Source organism: Sitophilus oryzae, unplaced genomic scaffold (assembly GCF_002938485.1).
Source record: "Sitophilus oryzae breed Bouriz unplaced genomic scaffold, Soryzae_2.0 scaffold_966_pilon_pilon, whole genome shotgun sequence".
Taxonomy (NCBI): Eukaryota; Metazoa; Arthropoda; class Insecta; order Coleoptera; family Curculionidae; genus Sitophilus; species Sitophilus oryzae.
The window spans coordinates 289,148-312,764 of NW_022147601.1; the positions used below are offsets into that span (position 1 = coordinate 289,148).

The 23,617-nt window shown below is 32.9% G+C and overlaps 1 protein-coding gene across 8 annotated transcripts in view; it reads left to right on the forward strand.

The window, feature by feature from the left end:
* Positions 1 to 23,617, forward strand: part of LOC115891127 (fat-like cadherin-related tumor suppressor homolog) — a 224,690-nt gene that overhangs the window by 153,326 nt on the left and 47,747 nt on the right. For 6 of the 8 annotated variants that reach the window (XM_030911517.1, XM_030911518.1, XM_030911519.1 and 3 more), the window contains exons 16-20: positions 3,684 to 3,745; positions 13,703 to 13,858; positions 16,783 to 16,899; positions 23,075 to 23,227; positions 23,304 to 23,514. In XM_030911517.1, the coding sequence (XP_030767377.1) occupies positions 3,684 to 3,745; positions 13,703 to 13,858; positions 16,783 to 16,899; positions 23,075 to 23,227; positions 23,304 to 23,514 (699 nt within the window). The remainder of the gene's footprint in view (positions 1 to 3,683; positions 3,746 to 13,702; positions 13,859 to 16,782; positions 16,900 to 23,074; positions 23,228 to 23,303; positions 23,515 to 23,617) is intronic. The other 2 variants (XM_030911522.1, XM_030911523.1) reach the window with 1 other exon arrangement.

Sequence of the window (23,617 nt, forward strand, 5' to 3'; positions counted from 1 at the left end):
TGTGTACCAGGCAACTGCTCCATAAGTAATCATGGGTCTTACTATCATGGTATACATCCAGCGCAAAATGTTAGGGGAGCAGCCCCATCTATTTCCGGCCAGTCTTCTGCATATCATGAGAGCCTTTATGGCTTTGCTGGTAGTGTTCTTAATATGCCTGTTCCACAGGAGTTTACTGTCGAGGGTTATTCCCAGGTATTTAACTTCCTGTGTTGGCAGTATTTCCTTTCCATCTAGTTGGATTCTTTTCAAGTTTTTCAGACTTCGCCTTCTGGTCAATGGCACTATCGCGGTTTTGTCTGAGTTGATACTCAGCCCGACAGTCCTACACCATCTCTCAGTGAACAAATACTAAAAACAGAATTAAATAAATGTTTATAAATAAAAAAGTACTTTCACTAAACATTATCTTTTAAGTAAGAATTTTACATAGAATCTTTCCAGTCCTCGGTGGCCGCGTGGTTAAAGCTTTAGGACTTTACGCTGCTATGACGTTGGAGCCGTAGTAAGGCAGGTTCGAATCCTAGTCAAGGCGACTTTTTTTTAATCGTTTTTTTTTAATTTTGACATATTTTTACATATTTATTATTGATTAATACAATTTTTAGTAATGTGTTTCTCCATTTTTTTTTTAAATTACTTATACGCGCATTGAAAATTTCAGCTAAATCGGAAAAAAAGTTTATAATAACATAATATCTAATGTTGTATAGATAATGAATGGTACGGAACCACGTGTGCGAGTCCGTCTCGCAATTGACCAATTTTTTTGTAATAGATATAGATAACTCCATCATCTATAACAAATTGGATGTTGAACCACCATAATTAAAGTCACTGTTAATTATTTTTACAACTAACTAAGAAGGTGCAGAGTTCTATCTCATAATTTCTGCAAGTTTTCCAGCTAATTTCGGACTTCCATCTTCGAAGTTTTCGGTTTCATTTTCAAAGAACTTTTAGTGTAAATTTTGTGGTAAATCCGAATGGAAACTTCCTCGTTGAATAGAATATGTAAATGAGAAAATAATTTTTAATTAATTCATTTTAATATTAATAATTTAATTTAATAATAAAAAGTTGAAGTTCTTTCAACTACTATTAGTAAAAGTGTTTATATAGGTACAAACTAGCGTGTACCGAATTAATCATTACCGTGTCGAATTAATCATTTGTAATGGTGATGATAAAGCAAAGCAAGAATTTCCATTAACATACAAACTGGTTAAAATTTTCTCACATTTGTGTCAGCTAGAGAAAAAACAATATGGCGATATTATTATATAACTTGGTAATATTTGAGGGGTAGTTTCATCTCGTTGGAATTTGACTTTCGAAAAATCCGTTTGCCAAAAATAAGGTTTTTACGTCAAGCAGTTTAAGCAGAATTGTGGTTAAGAAATTACCCAACTTTTTGGAACACCCTGTATGGTTTTTTAAAATATTTCAAAATATGTAAAAAAACCAAATAAATTATGCTTGCCCAAGCATTTTCCCGAAAGAATAACCGTTTTTTAAATAACAAATATTGTAATATTTGAGGGGCGTTTTCACCCTCTTGGAATTTGAGATTCGATAAACCCCTCCTTATCGAACCTCTACAACCCACAGTCAATTGAGTCAATCCGTTTGCCAAAAATCAGCTGTAAACGTCAAGCAGTTTAAGCAGAATCGTGATTACTCGATGGTCATATTTTATGAAACACCCTGTATAAATTTATAAAAAAATCTTAAAATATGTAAAACAACAAAATAAAATATACGTGTTTAAGAGTTTTTCCGAAAAACTCACCGGTTTTAAATAAAAAATATTTTAATATTTGAGGGATAGTTTCACCCCTTCAGAATTCGAGTTTCGAAAATCCCTTCTTGTCTAACCTCTACACCCTAAAGTCAATCTGTTTTCCAAAATCAGCTTTTTACGTCACGCGCTTTAAGCAGAATCGTGATTAATCAATGACCAGATTTTTCGAATCACCCTGTATACATTTTTAAAAAAATCTTAAAATATGTAAAAAACAAAATAAAATATACTTGTTTAAGCGTTTTTCGCAAACTTGACCGTTTTTAAATAAAAATATTGTGATATTTGAGGGGTGGTTTCACCCCCTTGGAACTGGAATTTCGAAAGATCCCTTCTTATCGAACCTCTACACCCTAGAATCAACCTGTATGCCAAAATTGAGCTTCTTACGTTGAGTGTTTTGAGCAGGATCTTGATTAATCAGTGTGTCAGTCACTTAAGGACTAATATTAATAACTTAATTATATATTAGTATAGATTTAATTTAATAATAAAAAATTTGGGGTCCTTTCAACTACTATTAGTAAAAGTGTTTATATACAAAATACAAAACATTAAAAGAAGACCTATGTATAATTATTAGAGCACGCTTAAATTAATATTAAAAAATACAAAGAAAACAAAGAACAAAGAAAAAAAGCTATTTGAAATAACTAAATGAAACTATTCCAGAACACTTTAGTTTTTTAAAAACAAATACGTCTACAAAAACCGTTGACGTTCTGTTAAAATGACATTATATTAAGTTAAACTTCAAAATTAACAATTACTACCTGATAACAATTACTTAATAAGGTAAAACCAAAAAGCTTCAAACTTTCTGTATGATTATTTTTAATTTTTACGTATGTTATGTTCTTTAAAATCAAAGAAGCGATTGCCATACATTACTAACATCTACAGATGCATGAGCAATACATTTATTTTTATTAGATTGTATTAAAAAAGCCTTTTTATTTTTCTTTTAGAGGGTATTGCTTCTTTCATTATAATTTTGCACTGTTCAAATCTATTTTGTGTTCTGTGTCCTGTTTCCAATGAATATTATATAACCTTTTGTTTTATTATGTAGAACATACTGGATTTCTAACTTCTGGTTTATTTTTTTTTGCCACAATCTGTACTTTTTCCTGGAATTTTCTTTTCGGGTAATCAAATGAACCATTAAGGAGATCGAATCATTGAAAAGCGAACCATTTCCTTGAAAATTACTTGCTCACTTCGTGCGTGGAATATCTTATACGCAAATATATGTCTTGTAAGCTCAGTTAATTTCGTTTTTTACATTCCCTTAGATTTGTTTCCTTGTTCTTTCTTCTTTGTTGGAGATGTTCTTTTAAAATTTGTAAGTTATAAATTTATTTTAAATAAATTTACAGCTTTATTGAGAAAAAAATGAAAAAATCATACTTTTGATGTTTTAAAAAAGCTTCCAATATGTAAAAAACGTGACTTATGATCAAACGACACTAAAAATTCCTTTTTTTTTTTTCTTAAAGACCCCATTTTTTACATCTCCAAACGTCATATTATTGCGTAGCATGTATCTTCCCCGGATATAATGGATGGGTCGTTTCAATAAAAGGTTTTAGTGTATCTTAGGGCAATTTATTTTTGTTATGAGGGCACTTTTAGGTCCGAAATGGGCTTTTTACAAACGATACGATGGGTTTTATATTATGGGGACTCGCTTTTGATTAAGTAGAATACTTTTTACGTAATGTTGAGGGTTTTTCCTATTAAATAATGTTTTTTGGATCGTTTTTTTCTCAATATTGAGGAATTGTCTTAAATAGGAAACACTGCCATTTTTTTAAACTTTAGTTAAAAAAAATATTTCTTTATTTGAAATTTTAAAATGATTAATTTTTCTTTCCAGGTGAAATTTCTACAACTGCCAGAAAACTGGACCGGGAAACACAGGATGAACATATTTTGGAGGTAAATAATTTTCTTTTTTTTTAATTTTTTATGTTTTTTTTTTCTTATTTAGATGGTATTTTTTTCTGTTTTTATACATATCTAATGCCATGTTTATCATTTCATTAATCCGACTTATGGATGCTAATTAACAAAGAAAAATCTGTTAAAAAAATCCTATTATGTTTTAATAAGGTATACTCTTCTTTGTTTAAGCTTTTGCCGTGTTTATAAAAAAATAATTTTAATTAATTAGTTTTAATCCTTTTATTTTCTTTTTTCATCTGATTCTATATTATTTTTTGTGTTATATAAAAAAGGGAGTGTAAATCAAAAAAAAATTATTAGTTATTATCAGTCATAAACAACCTCTACACTATGCAGAGAACTTTTCGAAGCAGGTCAAGGTCGCATTTCAGTTTATTTCCAGTTGTCTTGACTTACTTCGGTTTGCCTCGACCTACTTGCGATTCTTAAAAGCGCCTAAAAACTACTCGCGAGGAGGGCGTGTGGGGATTTTTTTGCGTTTTCTGTTGCCTCCCTCAATTTTGTTTCATTCTGAGCTATTTCCAAAACGTGGCGGTATCTGTACCCGAGGCAAAGGACTTTTTTTCATAAAAGTCTCAGTGAAATAAGTAAACCTAGACGTTTCTCTAAAATAACTGTTCGTTTTATGTTGATATATATATTCCACGAAGCTCAATTTTGGCATACAGGTTGATTCTAGGGTGTGTAGAGGTTCGATAAGAAGGGATTTTTCGAAATTCCAGTTCCAAGAGGAACCACCCCTCAAATATTACAATATTTTTTATTTAAAAAACGGTCAAGTTTCCGAAAAACGCTTAAACACGTATATTTTATTTTGTTTTTACATATTTTTAAGATTTTTTAAAAAATGTATACAGGGTGTTTCGAACAATCTGGTCATTGATTAATCACGATCCTGCTTAAAGCGCTTGACGTAAAAAAAGCTGATTTATGGAAAACAGATTGACTTTAGGGTGTAGAGGTTCTGATAAGAAGGGATTTTTTTTAAACTCGAATTCTAAGGGTAATAAAACTATTGGCTGTGGGGTGTAGAGGTTCAATAAGGAGGGTTTTTTCGATTGTTTTTTTTTCATGTTGATATAAAATGCGAGAAAATGCTATCCAGTTTGTATGTTAATGGAAATTCTTGCTTTACTTTATCATCACCATTACAAATGATTAATTAGACGCGAACGAAGTCGCGGGTACACGCTAGTTGATTAATATAACAATAGTATTGCTTGATGAGTAACACTGGCAACGTCGTCAATATTTTGAGCTGATTGGGAAAATTATTGATTGGCCCGATGTCAATAAAAGATACTTTTTATATATCAAAAATAAGGAATAATTAGACGATTTTTTAAATAGTTTGGCACCGTGGATTATCTATAAAAAGCGGACCGTCAGTGTCATTTATGTCAAAATTAATGATATTTATTCATACTCCATGTTTACTTATTTTTCTGAAAAATTTGAAGTATACAGGGTTGTTCACCACATACGACACGGAGTATTGTAGCTAAACGATGAGATTTTTACAAATTGTAAGTTTGGGGTTCGATGAAGGACTATTAGAGCTACAATTTAAAAATATTTTTACAAGATACAGAGTGTCCCAAATAAATAAAAAATATCAAAGTTGTATTTTTTTAAATGGAACACCCTGTATATTATTACATTTTTAGTTTCTACGATTAAAATAAAGGTAAATTTGATTAAGGTTTATTATACTTAAACATTACGTTTTTGAAATATTTTCAATTTTGTGAAATTGCAGTAAAAATTTTAAAGCTTTATTTCTCCAAGGGTATCAATGTTTTTAATACTAAATATTTAATGAAGTTTATTTATTGATCAGTTATTGTGTTGCAATAATAAAAATAATACTACTTTATAGAGAGTGTCTAAAAATTTACTTTAAATAATTATTAACTTAAACGGCAATAACTTCTTTAATTTAAATGGAATGCCCTGTATATTTTAGGAGAATCAGATGCACAATTAAATTGTCTATCAAATTGTATTATACCATTTTTTACCTATCCCTTCAAGTTTTCGTATAAAATGCATTTTCTTATAATTTAGACCTCATTTATCAATATATCTATGGAATATTGACATTTTAGATTGTTTTTAAAGCAACAAATGTACAAAATGTACAGACTAGTAATATTATCGTTTTTAGCAAAACGATAATATTACTAGCCCATTTGTATGCAAAAAGAAAACTATTTAAATCTTTATAAAAGAGTATACCATTAATTAAATATAACACCATTATTTGCGCCCATATACTAATTAATTACATACTTAATTGTGTTCGTTATTAAATTATTATAAATAAATGTGGATTTGAGTCAGAAATCAATATAATAATAAGTTATCAAATTAAAGTCTCTGTAGTTATAAATAAGCATTTATTAAAAAATGAAATATCATTTTTAAGGTGTTACTTTTTATCACACTGTCTAATGCCCATACAAAATTCAGTTTTTTAGTATTTGGAGCAATTATTATTAATCAAAGCAAACAGTCAGTTAATGTAGTTTGAATACTGGAATCATATTAATTGGTCCTCTTTAACAAATATTTAAACAGTTTTTTTTATTTTTTAATGAAATAAACGAATTATATCGACAATATTAGTATCTGTACTCTTTAAAAATTTGGTACATTTTTAAAAATAATCTAAAATGTCAATAATAGTCCATAGGTATATTGATAAATAAGTTCTAAATTACAAGAAAATGCATTTTCTACGGAAACTTAAAGAGATAGGTAAAAAATGGTATAATATAATTTGATAGACAATTAAATTGTGCAACTGATTCTCGTAAAATATACAGGGTGTTCCATTTAAATTAAACAAGTTATTGCCGTTTGAAGCTAATAATTATTTAAAATAAATTTTTAGACACTCTGTATAAGGTAGTATTATTTTTATTATTGCAGCACAATACCTGATCAGTAAATAAACTTCAGTAAATATTTAGTATTAAAAACTTTGATACCCTTGGAGAAATGAAGCCTTAAAATTTTTACTGCAATTTCACAAAATTGAAAATATTTCAAAAACGATAAGGTTTAAGTATAATAAATCTTAATCAAATTTACCTTTATTTTAATCGTAGAAACTAAAAATGTAATAATATACAGGGTGTTCCATTTAAAAAAATACAACTTTGATATTTTTTACTTATTTGGGACACTCTGTATCTTGTAAAATTATTTTTAAATTGTACCTCTAATAGTCCTTCATCGAGTCCAAAACTTACAATTTGTAAAAATCTCATCGTTTAGATACAATACTCCGTGTCGTATGTGGTGAACAATCCTGTATAGTTAGTGGCAAAAGTTGAAAACTACTAGTTGAAAATTACTACCACTAGATTTTATACATTGAAATTAGAGAAACAAACTGTACGCTAATAATTGAAACCACTAATGTATTCTATTAATTTCGATGTTCTTTATGAAGTTTTACTGCCGTAAAAATCTCTATAGGTTATAATGAGTGGGAGACATTAAACGTATCGTCTCGGCAGTCTGGAAGACATTCTGGCGACTCGTATCTGGCTATATGGGTTTCCTTTAACGTCTTTTCCGGCATAAGTATGGCTTTTCACGACCGGTGAATAATGCAAGTTGTTAATTACGGAGTTTATGAAGTAGCGCTGGCTGGCGCTTTTACGGACGGCAGTCCCGCTCGTAAAATCCACGCCGACCTTTATGGCGCATAATGGAAATAGATAATAGAGTTTTTCATTAAAATTCCGCCCGCTTATATTAATGGCATCGCTTATTATTATCGCCGCACTCTTTAGCAGCGCCCTCTAGGGGTTTGAGCCGGCTTTAAAGGCGGTTTATTAAATTTTCCAGAAAAATTTAGTCGTATGTTGTATAGCTCGTCAAATTTTTCGACTGCAAAAATATCTAGGATCAAAAGTAAATAATGTACATCAGAGGGAATTAATAGGATACTTAAATGCTGCCGATTTTATCTAGTCTGGGTTTTTTTTTATGGGGATATGTTGAAGACAGTGTTTACAAAACTCGACCAACTATTATCGAGAAATTATTGTAACTGCTTTTCGAGGTAGAACTCCACATACATATATGCCTTTTAAAATGAAAAGATCCTTTTGAAAAGACAATCATGTTAACAGGAAAAGAAGCATTTTGAGCATTTAATTTCATCTAGCTAATTTTTGTCACATAATTATAGGTTTATATCTAGTTTTAATTCTGTAATAATTAAAATATATTTTGAACGTGTATCTTTTTATTACCGTTGAGTATTTTTAATTTTTGATAAATTAACAAAAGGTATATTTCAACCACCTAGATTTTTTCAAATAATAAAGATCTACTGAGGCAAAATCAAAAAAATTAAAATATCTAGGAAAATCTTTGTCTGGAGGGTAGGCAACCTTAATAATATTATGAAGATATATAAATTACCCATTGAACACCGGAAAAATATACTGGGTGTTCCATTTAAAATAAAGGAGTAACTTGCTTTTAAAAGTGACTAATGTTCCATATTAATTTTGTTTCACCCTGTATAACTTTTCGGGTCAAATTTCAATTTGGTTTAACATACAATGGTTACTGTAACTACATATCAGGCTATACAAGGTCAACTAAAATTTAGGTAGCTTTTATCGAAATTTAAAATTTACTCTTCATTTTCACAAAATGTGAAATAATATGTCAAAATCCTAAGATTTTAGGTATATTGCTTCTTTAATAAAACTCACCTTTATTTTTTCCTAGAATCCGAAAATCGATTAATATATAGGGTGTTCCATTAGAAAAAAAACATAACTTTAATATGTAGGTAACTTTTTTGGGGACATCCTGTATAATTCTCAGACATAAGCTGCCAAAATTTAATTTCGATATAAACTACCGTTCTCCTTAGAGCTTCCGCGGTGTATGAGAGGCGCCACCCTGTATATGTGTGTGTTGGTTTCCTTCGTCCCTTCATGTAGATTATTATTGTCTTGGGGAAAGTTCTTCCAAGAAAACAAGCGGGCCCGGGAAACGTGGAGACTTTGCGGCGAAAGTGACGAATTCCTGAGGTGGAGGATATGTTGGAGAGGATAATAAGGCTGTAGGGTGTTGGCGACAAGGTACTATATTAATCGTGGGAGGAAAGTTGGGAAACTTTGGGCGCTTGTCGGAAATTCTTCGACCGAGAAACACGGTTAGGACTCGAGATTAAGAGCATCGTTAGCTTAAATTATAGAGACGTTATTAGTATTATCATTTCATTTAGTTGTGGAATGAAGTTGTGACGTAAAAAAATAATTATTATATCTGCTTGCGGTAGTCTGTTGTAATTTGGCCTAATAAGCCTAATAATATATTCATTTCGTATATTTTTCGTTTTATTGATTTTATGGAAAGCACTGTTCATTAAAATGTTGTATCCTATGTTATAGGGTTTGTTTCTCTCTACAATTTCCTGTCTCACAATGCAATGTACCGTTTGTATCCGGGAAGGGTTCATAGTTTCATAGTTGTCGATTTTCGAAAGAAATCAGTACATGAATATTATTTCGTATATTTTTCATTTTATTGATTTTATGGAAAGCATTGTTCATTAAAATGTTGTATCCTATGTTATAGGGCTTGTTTCTTTCTACAATTTCCTGTCTCACAATGTACAGTTTGTGTTGGGGAAGGGATCATAGTTTCATAGTTGTCGATTTTCAACAGAAATCAGTACATGAATATTATTTCGTATATTTTTCATTTTATTGATTTTATGGAAAGCATTGTTCATTAAAATGTTGTATCCTATGTTATAGGGCTTGTTTCTTTCTACAATTTCCTGTCTCACAATGTACAGTTTGTGTTGGGGAAGGGATCATAGTTTCATAGTTGTCGATTTTCAACAGAAATCAGTACATGAATATTATTTCGTATATTTTTCATTTTATTGATTTTATGGAAAGCACTGTTCATTAAAATGTTGTATCCTATGTTATAGGGCTTGTTTCTTTCTACAATTTCCTGTCTCACAATGTACAGTTTGTGGCCGGGAAGGGTTCATAGTTTCATAGTTGTCGATTTTCGAAAGAAATCAGTACATGTATATTATTTCGTATATTTTTCATTTTATTGATTTTATGGAAAGCATTGTTCATTAAAATGTTGTATCCTATGTTATAGGGCTTGTTTCTCTCTACAATTTCCTGTCTCACAATGTACCGTTTGTGTTGGGGAAGGGATCATAGTTTCATAGTTGTCGATTTTCAACAGAAATCAGTACATGAATATTATTTCGTATATTTTTCATTTTATTGATTTTATGGAAAGCACTGTTCATTAAAATGTTGTATCCTATGTTATAGGGCTTGTTTCTTTCTACAATTTCCTGTCTCACAATGTACAGTTTGTGGCCGGGAAGGGTTCATAGTTTCATAGTTGTCGATTTTCGAAAGAAATCATTACATGTATATTATTTCGTATATTTTTCATTTTATTGATTTTATGGAAAGCATTGTTCATTAAAATGTTGTATCCTCTGTTATAGGGCTTGTTTCTCTCTACAATTTCCTGTCTCACAATGCAATGTACCGTTTGTATCCGGGAAGGGTTCATAGTTTCATAGTTGTCGATTTTCGAAAGAAATCAGTACATGAATATTATTTCGTATATTTTTCATTTTATTGATTTTATGGAAAGCATTGTTCATTAAAATGTTGTATCCTATGTTATAGGGCTTGTTTCTTTCTACAATTTCCTGTCTCACAATGTACAGTTTGTGGCCGGGAAGGGTTCATAGTTTCATAGTTGTCGATTTTCGAAAGAAATCAGTACATGTATATTATTTCGTATATTTTTCATTTTATTTCAAATTAAGATTAGGAATAATATTTGCAACAAAATTTGTAATAACATCAAAATCAGTCAAAGTCGCAGTGTTTTTGAGATATTAACATATTTTAGTATGGACGGCTATACCTGCCTCCCGACGCCAATTTTTTTTTAAAAAAGTGTTAAAACTAAAAAAATTATACTAAACGTCTCGATATCCATGATTCAATGAAATATCTCAGTGATTTTTTCAATGAATATAAAAATAGTGTGCCTCTCGTTCCTTGTTAGTCATTTTATTCGACGTGTCGTCCTTAGTTAGGTCCGAGGTCGGGTAAAAGGCCGATCTATCATAATTTTAAAAGGGCCACCGCCTCTAATTTAGATATTCCGTCGCAGCCAATTTTCGCAGCAGTCCATGGCCACCCGGTAATCGGTCTTGGTCCTCTAATAAAACCGCAAAGTTATTAATGGAAAACGTGCACTGAGCGAAAAGAGGAAAAAATGAAACATAGAGTTGTCTCGAAAATATGACGGAATTTTGGGAAGGAATTTCGTGAATGCAAAGAAAATATTGGGGTATGATCAATTTACACACACCGGAAAAATCTAGGGATATCATTTTATTAAAGTTAAAAATAAATGTTTTGAATAAACAACCACATATTTGTAGGCCGATGGTTTCTACTTCGATTGAAACGAAGTAGTCACACTAGTTATTTCTAAATTTGGGATATTTGCAGAAGTGTTTGTGCATTTTTTGTCAAATGTATAAAAAGCACCTAGCATCAATTGAATCGAATTTAACCTGTACTGGCTATGTTTTTATGATAACTGGCCAGAATTCATTGAAATAACTCTGTTTAGTATTAAACGACATTATGGAGCGTAGACATCTTAACAGAGACGAAATGCTAAGGGCCATGGGTATGCTCGAAGCTGGAATGCGCCAAATCGACGTAGCTAGAGCATTAAATACAACGCAAAGTGTAATATCGCGATTAAGTACACGGTACCGTGAAAGTGGTGATGTTGCTGAAAGGCACACAGGGCGACATCGCATTACTACCCCTCAGCAAGATCATTTTTTACAATTAAATGCTCGACGCCGACCGACTCTTACAGCACCATAGCTTAGTTTAATTCTCCAGGAAACACATAATGTAACCGTTAGTCCTGACACTGTTGGCAATAGATTAAGAGAGGTTAACTTAAGAAGCAGACGCCCCTGGAGAGCTCAACCCTTAACGAGAGAAATCGAGAGGTACGATATTTGTGGGCTCAAGATCATGTTCAGTGATCGAATGAACAATGGGCAAATGTTCTTTTCACGGATGAGTCACGCTTTGGAATTCATCCAGATTCGAGAAGGCTTAGGGTATGGAGAGAACCGGGAAATCTTATTCGGTTGGATCATGTTCAGGAAGTGCACCCTTATCAAGGTGGAACAGTTATGGTCTGGGGAGGAGTTCAGTTAGGCCGAAAAACCGATCTTGTTTTTCTTGAAAGGTTTCTAACAGGAATCACATATCGTGATTTAATTCTTGAGCCTGTCGTGTTACCATATGCCATTGATTTTGGGAGAAACTTCATTCTCATGCATGACAATGCACGGCCTCATACAGCCAGAGTGGTAAGTGAGTTTATCAATGCTCATCAATTAATCTTACCCTGGCCGGCACAATCTCCTGACCTCAACCCCATCGAGCACGTATGGGACGCGGTCCAAAGAAGAATTTTGAGAATGGGTATGCCTCGTGAAACTCGTAGGGATCTGGTTCGGGCCGTGAATGCAGCGTGGCAGGCTGTACCTCAAGAAGAGATCGACAACCTGATCAGGAGCATGGAGAGACGATGTAGGGCTGTAATGAACAGTAGAGGAGGCCATACCCTTTATTAAGTAAAAATGGTTTTATATTTTTTATTAATTCACAGTATTTTTTTGAGTTCAATATAAATCAAGGTAAATTTGAAAAAATCGTTAAATTTCGCATTTTTATTTCCAATACGTCCTGTAAACTATTTGTTTATTTTAATTTTATTATATTAGAAATACAAATAATAAAATTACTGAAATACAAATGATAAAATTGTAATATCCCTAGACTTTTCCGGTGTGTGTACTACAAAACACGTTTAAATTATCAGCAATATAATTTAAAGATCGCTACCTATACACAGGGTGACGCCTGATCACGCGGAGGCTCCAAGGAGAACGACAGTTTTTATTGAATAAAAACGAAATTTTCATTTTTTTTTAAATGAAATTTTGTGAGCATACTGCATGTACTTCAGGGCACTTTTGAAAAATATAGAAAGTTCTACAGGGTGTCCCCAAAAAAAGTTACATATCCAAGTTGTGTTTTTGTAATGAAACACCCTATATATATTAATTGATTTTCTGATTCTGGGAGAAAAATAAAGGTGAGTTTCATTAGAGAAGTATATGACTAAAACGTAAGGTTTTTGACATAGTATTTAACATTTTCTAAAAATAAAGAACAATTTTTAAATTACAATAAAATCTACTTAAACTGGAATTTACCCGGTATAGCTTAATATACAGTTAAAATAACTGTTGTACTTTAAATCAAATTAAAATTTGACCCAAAAAGTTATACAGGGTGAGACAAAATTAATATTGAACATTGGTCGCTTTTAAAAGCAAGTTACTCTTTTATTTTAAATGGAACACCCACTATATTATTCCGATATTCAATGGGGAATTCGTGTCTCTTCAAAATACGTTGATATTGTAGGTTGCCTACCCCTCAACCCCTGCAAACTTATCCTATATCAGAAAGAATTGATATGATTCTATTAGTTGGTGAATGCACTGTGCATTCACCAATTAATAGAATACTTAGATGCTCCTGATTTTATCTAGTCTGGTTTTTTATGAGGATATATTAAAATCAGTGTTTACAAATATTATCGACAACATCAAAGAAATAATTTTTGTATAAGTAATATTATTTAAAATACCTACTTGTAGGCACGTCCATGAATGGCTGGCTGACAAAGGATGCCCCTGTATAAGAAAATCAATAAAAGTTTATAATAAATATTTTTTATATTTAATAAAAGCCTTTTTAAGTCCGTTTTTTTTTTTCTTTCCAGGTTTCTATTTCTGACAATGGCGAACCATCACTGTCATCGACCACGAGAGTTGTCGTCAAAGTTGACGATATCAATGACAACGCGCCCGAATTCGAGCAGATATCGTACAGTGTTGTCATTCCGGCCACCGGAAACTATAACAAAGCCATGTTTCAGGTATATAACTGTTTATTTAAGGCAAAAATATCAAAATCAAATATTAACTAGCTAATACGGATGACTGATTTTTACTTGAAAATTTTTGACTTGAAATTTTACCAGATATTTTTTTATTAATATTTTGCTCGATATTTTTGTATTATTTCTCTTTATATTTATCAAATTTTATCGGCTTTTCGAACGAAATATGTTCCCTGCTCTTCAGGGCAAGGCAGTTCCCCATTCTGTCACCTCCCGTAACTGGAAAATCTATTTTTCCTTCAAGTTTTCGCCATTTTAAATATTTTATAACGCTTTTCCAAGCATATTTTTTTTACTTATATCTTCCTGCCGACGACATCTTGAATAACAAGCAATTCGCAGTATAGGTGCGTTATACATACGCTATAGTAGTACTACGTGACGTAGGTATGAATTTTACTGACTCGAATTCTCTACAGGGTGGTCCCAACTGTATTTCGGAAACTTCGGCAGCATATTCTGCAGATAAAAATAAGTAAAAAAGTTCGTGTAAATATGATGTCCTAAAATGCTTAGTTTCGGAGATATACAGGGTGTAGAAGTTTCATTTTTATTTCGAAGTAACGTGTTTGGGAGTTTTTTGACATAAGAAATTTGATTTTGATGTAGATACGACTTCTATTTGTAGGGGGCGCCACCGATATGTGTTTTAACTGTTTTAAAGAGTAATAATAAACTTGGATCAATCAGCAGAAATACAAACGAATGAAGAAGCTTGAAGCATTCGAAATATGGTGTTATCGGCGTATGCTGAGGATTGCATGGACTGACAAGGTTACAAATGTAGAACTGCGACGCAGAGGTGATTAACACTCTTAAAAAGAGAGAACTTGAGTACTTTGGACACATAATGGGAGGACCTAAATATGCCCTGCTGCAGAACATAATAGAAGGAAAGATAAAGGGGCAGAAGGAGCCAAGGAAGAAGAAGAACATCGTGGCTCAAGAATTTGTGAGAATGGTTTGGAATGACTTCAAACCGGTTATTCAGAGCAGCCGTTAACAAAGTTAGAATTGATGATTTCCAACCTCCATTAGGAGATGGAACCCGAAGAAAAAGAAAGAGTAATAACTTTTCCTCCGTACCTGTATAAAATCCTACTGAATTAAAAAATATACGTTTCCGTGACTTTTTACGTAAAAACCGTCTCTTGGTAAAAATCGCAATTATTTGACTGAATCAAAATTTTTTCTTCGAAAAAATGATGATAAAAGAGCTTCTGTTGAACTTTTAACACAAAATCATTTCAAATTTATGATTTCAAGATTACAGTTGAGGGTTGGAACCTTTGGTGTTACACAGCAAAATAAAAACACTAAATCACCACAATGCACCAAAACACTTTTACTTTTACACTGGACGCGCGTTTCGCTAACCATGTTAGCATCATCAGCAGATGATTATAAACTAAATTACAATCTACAAGTTGAGCGTTTATATACTCGCTCAGTGGGCACCGAGTGGGCGTGGCAAAATCTAGCCAACCGAGTCAGAGCCCACTGAGCGTAACAGTTAGATTTCCGCCACTAGAGTAGTAGGAACAAAGAACTTGAAGGAATTGGACTGTTGACTCTGTTCATACTATCTTTACATTTATTAATTCTGATGCTTTCAAATGCATCTAATTGCCTGTAATTTGAGACTTGTTTAATTAATTTTAAATTGTTAAGATCTATACAATGTTCTTTATCAACAATATGTTCGGCAGCGCAAGATTTATCCGGTCTACCATATCTTATCTGAGCTAAACGTTCTTTAAATCTAGTTAATATTGATCTTCTAGTTTGCCCAACATATTTCTGATTACAATCTTTACAAGAAATTTCATAAATACCCGACCTTTCCAGTGGAGGTGTTTTATCCTTTGGATTACCTAATAATTGTTGTAATTTATTATTAGCACTATACACAAGTTTATAATTGACATTCTTAAAAATTCCTTTTAGACCACGGGATAACTCTCTATCAAACGGTATCGAAAAATATTTAGACGTATGTATCTTTCTCCACTTGAAAAGTCGAATTTTCAGAAATCATTAACCTATACCTACGTTTTCTAATTAATTTATCAACTAATGAAGGAGAATATCCATTACGCTCAGCTACATTCCTAATGTAATCTCTTTCTATTTCATATCTTTCGTTGGAAAGTGGGAAACTAAGTAATCTATGAACTAAGAAATTTAAACTAGCCATTTTATGTTCAACACTATGATGTGATTCATTAGCAATATATCTGCGTGTGGTCGTATTTTTCCTATAGATATCAAATTCCAGGCAATTATTAGCATTTCTAATAACTAATACAGGTATTGATGACAGGTATTGATAATTTCGATTCAAAATATCTCGAAAACTATTATTCGTAGCGATATTTACCAAGGACCTTTTTTACGTAGAAAAAGTCGTAAATGTATATTTTTTTACTCGGTAGTTTTATACAGGTACGGGCGAAAAGTTATTACTTTTCAAACCAGTTAAAATATATTTAGGCGGCGTCCTCTACAAGTAGGAGTTATATTAATATCCAAATCAAATTCCTCGTGTCAAAAAACTCCCAGGCACCAAATTTCATCCAAATATTGACGTTACTTCAGAAAATATTTGGAAAAATCGAAATAAAAATGAAACTTCTACACCCTGTATCTCCAAAACTAAGCGCTTTAGGACATACATTTAAACGAACTTTTTTACTTATTTTCATCTGGAGAATATGCTGCCGAAGTTTCCGGAATACAGTTTAGACCACCCTGTATATCAAGTTCTCTTAACATAGTTTTTTTCTTTCTTTAATTAATAGTGATTATAATAATGATAATGACCTATAATGAAAAGCATGAATCTTTTAATTTTTGTAAAATTATATCGTTTATCAATAAATCGAACCATTCTTGTCCAGAATGACGATAGAGGTTACCTTGTGGACGATTTCGAAGTGGCCGACGCTGCCATAGAGTTAGAGCCTTGGGAAAGTCACGTGCCTTCAGATTTTAGAGACTTAGAGCCAGCTCTGAGGGTAAGAGAACCCAGAATTTTCATCGCAACACGGAAATGGAGCATGGCAAGATATGCATGAGGCATGATCACTGTTGTACATACACATATACGCAATGGCTAGGTTGATAAAAAGTCATCTATTACTCTTTTTTATGCATGTGGAATGATAAGGAGACTGGATTTTCGCTATATCATCCACTAACAATTCATTTTTCTGTTTCATCAGTCGATATTTTTGAATATGTTCACGTTTAAGTTTGTTTTGCATATCACTACACTGCTTATTTTTTCAGAATTATCACACAGACATATAGGTTGATCTTTTTAGTCCAGCTTCAGAAACAATGGCATCATTGACATTTTTTTACTAAGTACACTAAAATTTAAAAAAAACTATTAATTTTAGGGATATAACATCAAATACAACAAATTTATAGGATTTTTCGCAGAATCTAAAAATGAAATAAAAAATACAGTGTTGTATTTAAAAAAAACGTACGTTATATCCGCCACACTTTTTTGAAGCACCCTGTATACTCTAATAATTTTAAAATGTGTATCTTAACCGTCCCTATAACTTTTATATTTAGCATTTTTTTGTAAACCTCGAAACAAATGAGATAATGAACTTGACTCTGTCGTTGACTCACCCTGTACAGGGTGGGTCAAATTGGACGCTTTTAAAGGGAAACATTCTTTTCTATAGGATTTTATCCAGCAAGATGAGGCACCGCCTCAGAACGCTTAAGTTATCAGCAAATTTTTGCAGCCAATTTCGAGAATAATTGAATAGCTAACGAAGATCCCAGCCGTTGGCCGTCGAGGCCGCCGGACTTAGTGCCTATGGATTTTTATCTTTGCCGAAGAATAAAGGTTCTTATTTTTCAATTGCTCGTATGATCTAGTCAAGCATTAGAAGTACTTAGGGGTTATGCGAGGGTATCTTTCACCCCCACTGAGTTAATGAATTTCGCGAAAAATGTGCAAAAACGGTCTCGTCTGTCCGTAACAGAAGTCGAACACCTGTAGCAAAATCTCATGTCTTGCTTTGCTATTAATTTTTATTGTTATTAGACATAGTTTAAATGTGTTGATGTTGTTAAATATAGTTAAAATTGTTATAAAATTCTGCATCTCTCATTGCAAATATTATTTTCGTTTTAATTGCTGCTTAGAGCTAGAATTTTTTTTTGCATGACAGCCGGCGCCGTTCAAAGCCTACTTATTTAAAGTGGGCGAATTTTTGAAAACTCTATATCTCGAAGAGGAATCGAGCAAAATATCATGTATGCTATATTTTTGGAAAGGTAATTTAAAATTATTTTCAATGAATTAAAAATATACAGGGTGTACCATATTGGGAGGATGTAGATTGGAGGTGTGTAGTTCATGAACGAACTAGTTCCTATGAACTATTCCGACCCCGGAATGAAAGGAACGAGTTCCTGGTTTCTCAAAGAACTAGTTTCTCAGGACCTATTCCGGGATCGAGACTGTGACCGATATAGAATAATATGCGACGGCGACGGATCGGCTGGCGTGCGTAGCCCGGTGGTAGGCAGGAGTGGGGAGTGCCAGCCGTACGTTATCGGATCCGGACCTAGAGGAACTAAACTAAATAGACTAGTTTACGTACGTACGGATCGGGCCAGCGCGATCGATGCTAGGCAGGAGTGGGGAGTGCCAGCCGTATGCCGTATGTTATCGGATCCGGACCTAAAGGAACTAGAGGAACTAAATAAAAGACTAGTTTACGTATGGATCAGTCAGCGCGATTGATGCTAGGCAGGCGTGGGGAGTGCCAGCCGTATGTTATCGGATCCGGACATAGAGGAACTATTAAAAGACTAGTTCACGGGAATCTATTCAGTCGGCAGATCCGAGATATAATACATGGCGACGACGATGAATTTGTATTGTGAACTAAAGACCTAGTTCAAGGAACCCCCTCTGGAGGAACTAGAACTAAGGAACTAGTTCCTCCCAAGGAACTAGAATTCCCACCTCTATACCATATAAAAAATCAAATTTTCTGTTGATAATTCTTAAATTATTAATTTAAAAAAAATAATACATAAACCATTAAACTCCACATAAAAAGGTGCTTTGAAAATGTTTTCACAAAAATACAAAATTTTCCATAGCAAAAAAGTTACAGCGATTTGTTAAAAATGCACATTTTTGAAAAACACCCCGTAGCTCATAAAAGGTAACAGATATCGATGTGCGGTTTTCACCATCATATTTTCGATAAAAATTGAGCTCCAGACACCGATATTAGTTTTCGTCGATCTCCTATAGAAATCTCCTTTTAAAAGCGTCCAATTTGACCCACCCTGTACAGTAGGGTCTTTTATAAAATTTCTTTTCCACATACCATCCGTATCTGGAAATGGCAAACTTCTGTCATCATCAGGACAAAAGCCGTCCAGGACTATTTATTGTTTGGCGTCAGACTCTACAATATTCGAAGTAGAGCACCATTTTAGAGTTAGATTGATTCACAATGGCCGTCAGCATAGAGCTGCTAAATTTATATACAGGCGTGTGTCTCTGTGAACGAAAATAGAACGTCGATATAGCCGTCGAAACGTCTCGTCGTTTGGCGCGATAAAGTGTTCCATCATAATAAGCGATCGCTTATGTCAATGGCAAAACCTATACGTTCGTATTTATAGGTCCAACACTTAGGGACCACGATATATGGCCAGACATAGAACAGCTGTATTCATTTCTAGACCATTCCCAACCTAATGTAGTCCATGAGCAAGAACGGTAAACTAATAGGATTGCTCATCCTCATAAGACGTACGTTCGCCTCTTCCCGCGCTTCAGCTGACAGTTGCGACGTCATTGTAGCCCTTGTCAAAGCCTTCGTGGCCTTGTCATGATAGTGTGTATTATTAGTTGCCTATGGTAAACTTATAAAAATAACAGCTGAGAAATTTTGAGTTAATTATTTTGTCAATTTTAAATGTGAAAAAGGTGTCTTTAAAGTTTGTAGAGCTATAGTTTTTAGAAAATACGTTCATTTTGTGTTGTGGATTGTGACAAAGTGCATACTAAGTGCCCACGATTTTGTTTATTAATTATTTTAAAGCAAAATATGGAAGTACTCTAAAAAGAATGCTTGCAAAAGGTGATGCTGGGAACTGCTGTTCTTAAAAATGCATTATCCGAGTATTTAATACGATTTATACAGTTAATTTTCTATACTGCATACATATAAGGTGTTTAAATAAATAAACTAAATAATGAACGTTTTGCATTCGGTAACCAATAATGCACGTGTGTGTATTATTGGTTGCCGGATAAGGACTAATAACCATGACAAGGGCTACAATGACGTCACAAAGCGAGTAGTTTTCGCATGCACCTGGCGGACACTTTTGGCTGAATGAGCAGTCCTATTAGGTTAACTGTTCTTGGTCCATGAGTGACTTTTTTTGTACAGGGTGTCCCACTAAGAATAGCTCTCGGCTGTATCTCGGAAAGTAGTAGCCGTAGCGGCTGCGGAAAAAAATATTTATAACTAAAGAGGCTATGGGAAATTGCTGGAAATTATTTTCAAGTTAGTAGAACGACCGCTAGGCGGCGCAACTGGAACAAAAAATAAGAAAATGGAGTTTTTACACCATTTTGCCTATATAAGGTGTACTATAAGTGACAGCTTCGTAATCTTCAGTAAATTTTGAATATTTTTTGTTAGAGCCATTTTCCCCTATCTACCAAAATAAAGTGGTGGGGGAAGGTTAGATCTGTTTTTATTTGAAAATTTATAACTCTGGACTGGATGATCGGAATCCAACAAGCGAGGGCTCGTTTAAAAGGGCGTTTCTTACTCTATATTGTACCATATAAACAATAATAATAAGCTTTTGAACGCAGACGCTAGGGGGCGTTGTCTTACAATATAACGAACTTTGCGCGTTTTTTCAAAAAAATTAAATGCAATAGTATATGTAATTTTAGCTGATAGTAAAGTGTAGTAAAAGCTTAAAAAGACAGCGAAAACCGCATCTTGATATCTTCTTTCAAACCGAAGATATTAACAAAATTATCATAAATACCAAAAAATAAGCCCTTAATTACCTTATTTTTACAGCACGGTATCAATAGCCCTCTTGATTATGCCCATTCTAACCTAAAAATAAGATAGAAACAGTTAGTTTATTTTAAAATCGACGATATACCAGAATATCATAATATCAGATGTATTAATATCTAATAATTAAGATATTAATAATAGTGAACAAGAAACTATGATTCAGTGAAGTCATGGTGGACTTTGGAAAAAAGTTGCTTTTGACGTAATAGTATAAACGTCAAATTGTTATTAGATCAACATTTTGATAGTCTTAGCCAAGGATACTATAGAGATAAGGATAGTTCGATTCCTATGTTCCTGCACTGTCAGTTTTTTTACGTCATCTACTGACCGAGTTGAAGTTGGCGCTAAAGATTTTAGACAGTGACAGTTATTTTTGCATTTGACGGACGAGCGCACAGTGCGTTGGAAGATAAATTTAGCGGGACATAAACGTTTGGTTAGAAATAAGCCAAAAAATGTGTACTGATAAGAATAAATAGTAGACATTCCAATTGATACAAAAATGCATGAATATTCTTTGTATTTCGATACATTTTTATTAACCAAACTTGATCGTTTTCTGCTCAGCAAGGCAGAGGTCATACGAAAACAAAATATTTACAAGTGCTTATACATTTTATTAGAAAGCCAAATTATGTTGAAGATTGCCAAAGGTATGTACTTTTCTACTGTACGTATATTATTTGTTAAAATCCTTCGTGCCTTTGTTCTGCAGATATCAAACTTTCACTTTTACTTCAATGATGTAGATCTTTTGAGTTACCAATAGTTACCAACACAGGTAGTCACAGTCACAGGGAGTTCAAGCTTAACAGGTGAATGCCCAAAAAGATTCATTTCAATCGGATAGTATAAAAACAAAACAACTCCATCAAAAGGCACTGAGTTTAAAAAATTGACTTAGACACTTACTATAATATGAATTTACAATTACCGAGTGTTAAAATTAAAATTAAAATATCTATCTTATTTATTATTTTCAAAATAAAATATATTTTTTTAAAATAAATTATAGAGGGTGTCACAAGATTACAAATTAATTAAAAAAAACTGCTAATGAGTTTTTTGATATCATAATTTTATGTATTTGGCAATAGTTTACAATACGGTTTTTGTGTGTCATGTACGAATAATATCATAGTTTTATTACCTTGTATTTATTTATTAATAAATTAAGTTGTTAATAAATAAATAAATTTAACCATATAGTTGCTATATATTAGACCATTTGCTACGTTCTTAGATTTTAAGTCCCAAACATTGCTCTTGAGATTTTGTCCCACTAGAATAACCATCCGCCGCACTGTGGAGCGCTGGTCAGCGCGTGACGTAGCATTCCACGGCGACTACGACAGCGGCGATTTGACGCGATCGAACAGTTCTTTACAATATATACAGTCCTTGAGTCTTAGCAGCGTTTTTTATCTTTTGATTGCTTTTTCAAAATGCCAACCACTTCAACTTCTTCAACTGATACTGTATTGTAAAAATAAGGTAATTAAGGGCTTATTTTTTGGTATTTATTATATTTTAAATTGTCTAACTGCAAACTAAAGTAACTCAAAATACAACTGTGGTCAATTTTAGGAATGTTTGTTTATACTTTTTCGGACTTGAACCATTTTATCTCTGTAAATATTTGAAATTTTAGATATAAATTGGTTCATCGGTACATTCTTCTTCGTCATTAAGGGATTTTTTGACTTCACATTGTCTATTAATAGTGTTTCCTTGGATTTTTATAAAAGTTATGGTATATAGGCGGGAGAAAGGGAAGAAGATCTTTCATGCGTTACCTTTTAGAGTGAGATGATAAGATTTTTCTTCATCGTGCTGTTTTATTCAGACCAACAACATGTCTGTCAGATATCCAAGTATTTTTCAGAAAAACAGACTAACTTATTGATGTAGTAATAGTGAAAATAATGATAAATCAAACTATACTTTCAGAATCGATAGAATCAGACCTTTCAGGTGGCTGATAATCTGATTCGCTTGGTGCAAATGGTTCAGATTTTGTTTCATCCATTTTATCAAAAAAATATATAATTCTGTACTTACCACCAAGCCTATTTTTTCTTAGGTCCTTGCCTACGATAGAGACACAGGACCTAATGCAGAGCTGAGATATATGATCAAATCGGGAAAGGGAAAATCGAAATTCAAAATTGACAGCGCCACTGGGGTTGTTTACGCCCAGAAAGGTTTCGAGCCTGGACAAGAGTACGAATTGAATGTAAGTACTTCACTTTTTTGACGTGATTAAAGAATATTCGAGCATACATATGAGCGGTTGTATTATTTTTATCTAGATTAAAGCTGTGGATAATGGAAGCCCATCAAGAAGTAACACGTGTAAAGTCTCAGTCAAGGTGGTTCCAGTTCCTGAATCTTCCGAACATCCCCCTGTGGTAAAAGTACCTCCGCCTGTCAAATTGACAGAGGGCGACGAAATAGGCTTTCTGGTCAGTTTGATACAGGCCACCGACGAAGATAATGATAGGTTATGGTACGACATAGTAGGTAAGGATTAAAAACGTAATTTTTAAGCTAATTTTGACAGAGTTATAATAGTTTGCTAAATATTTACAACACAAAAGCAAAGATTTTTAATTAAAACTCGGAG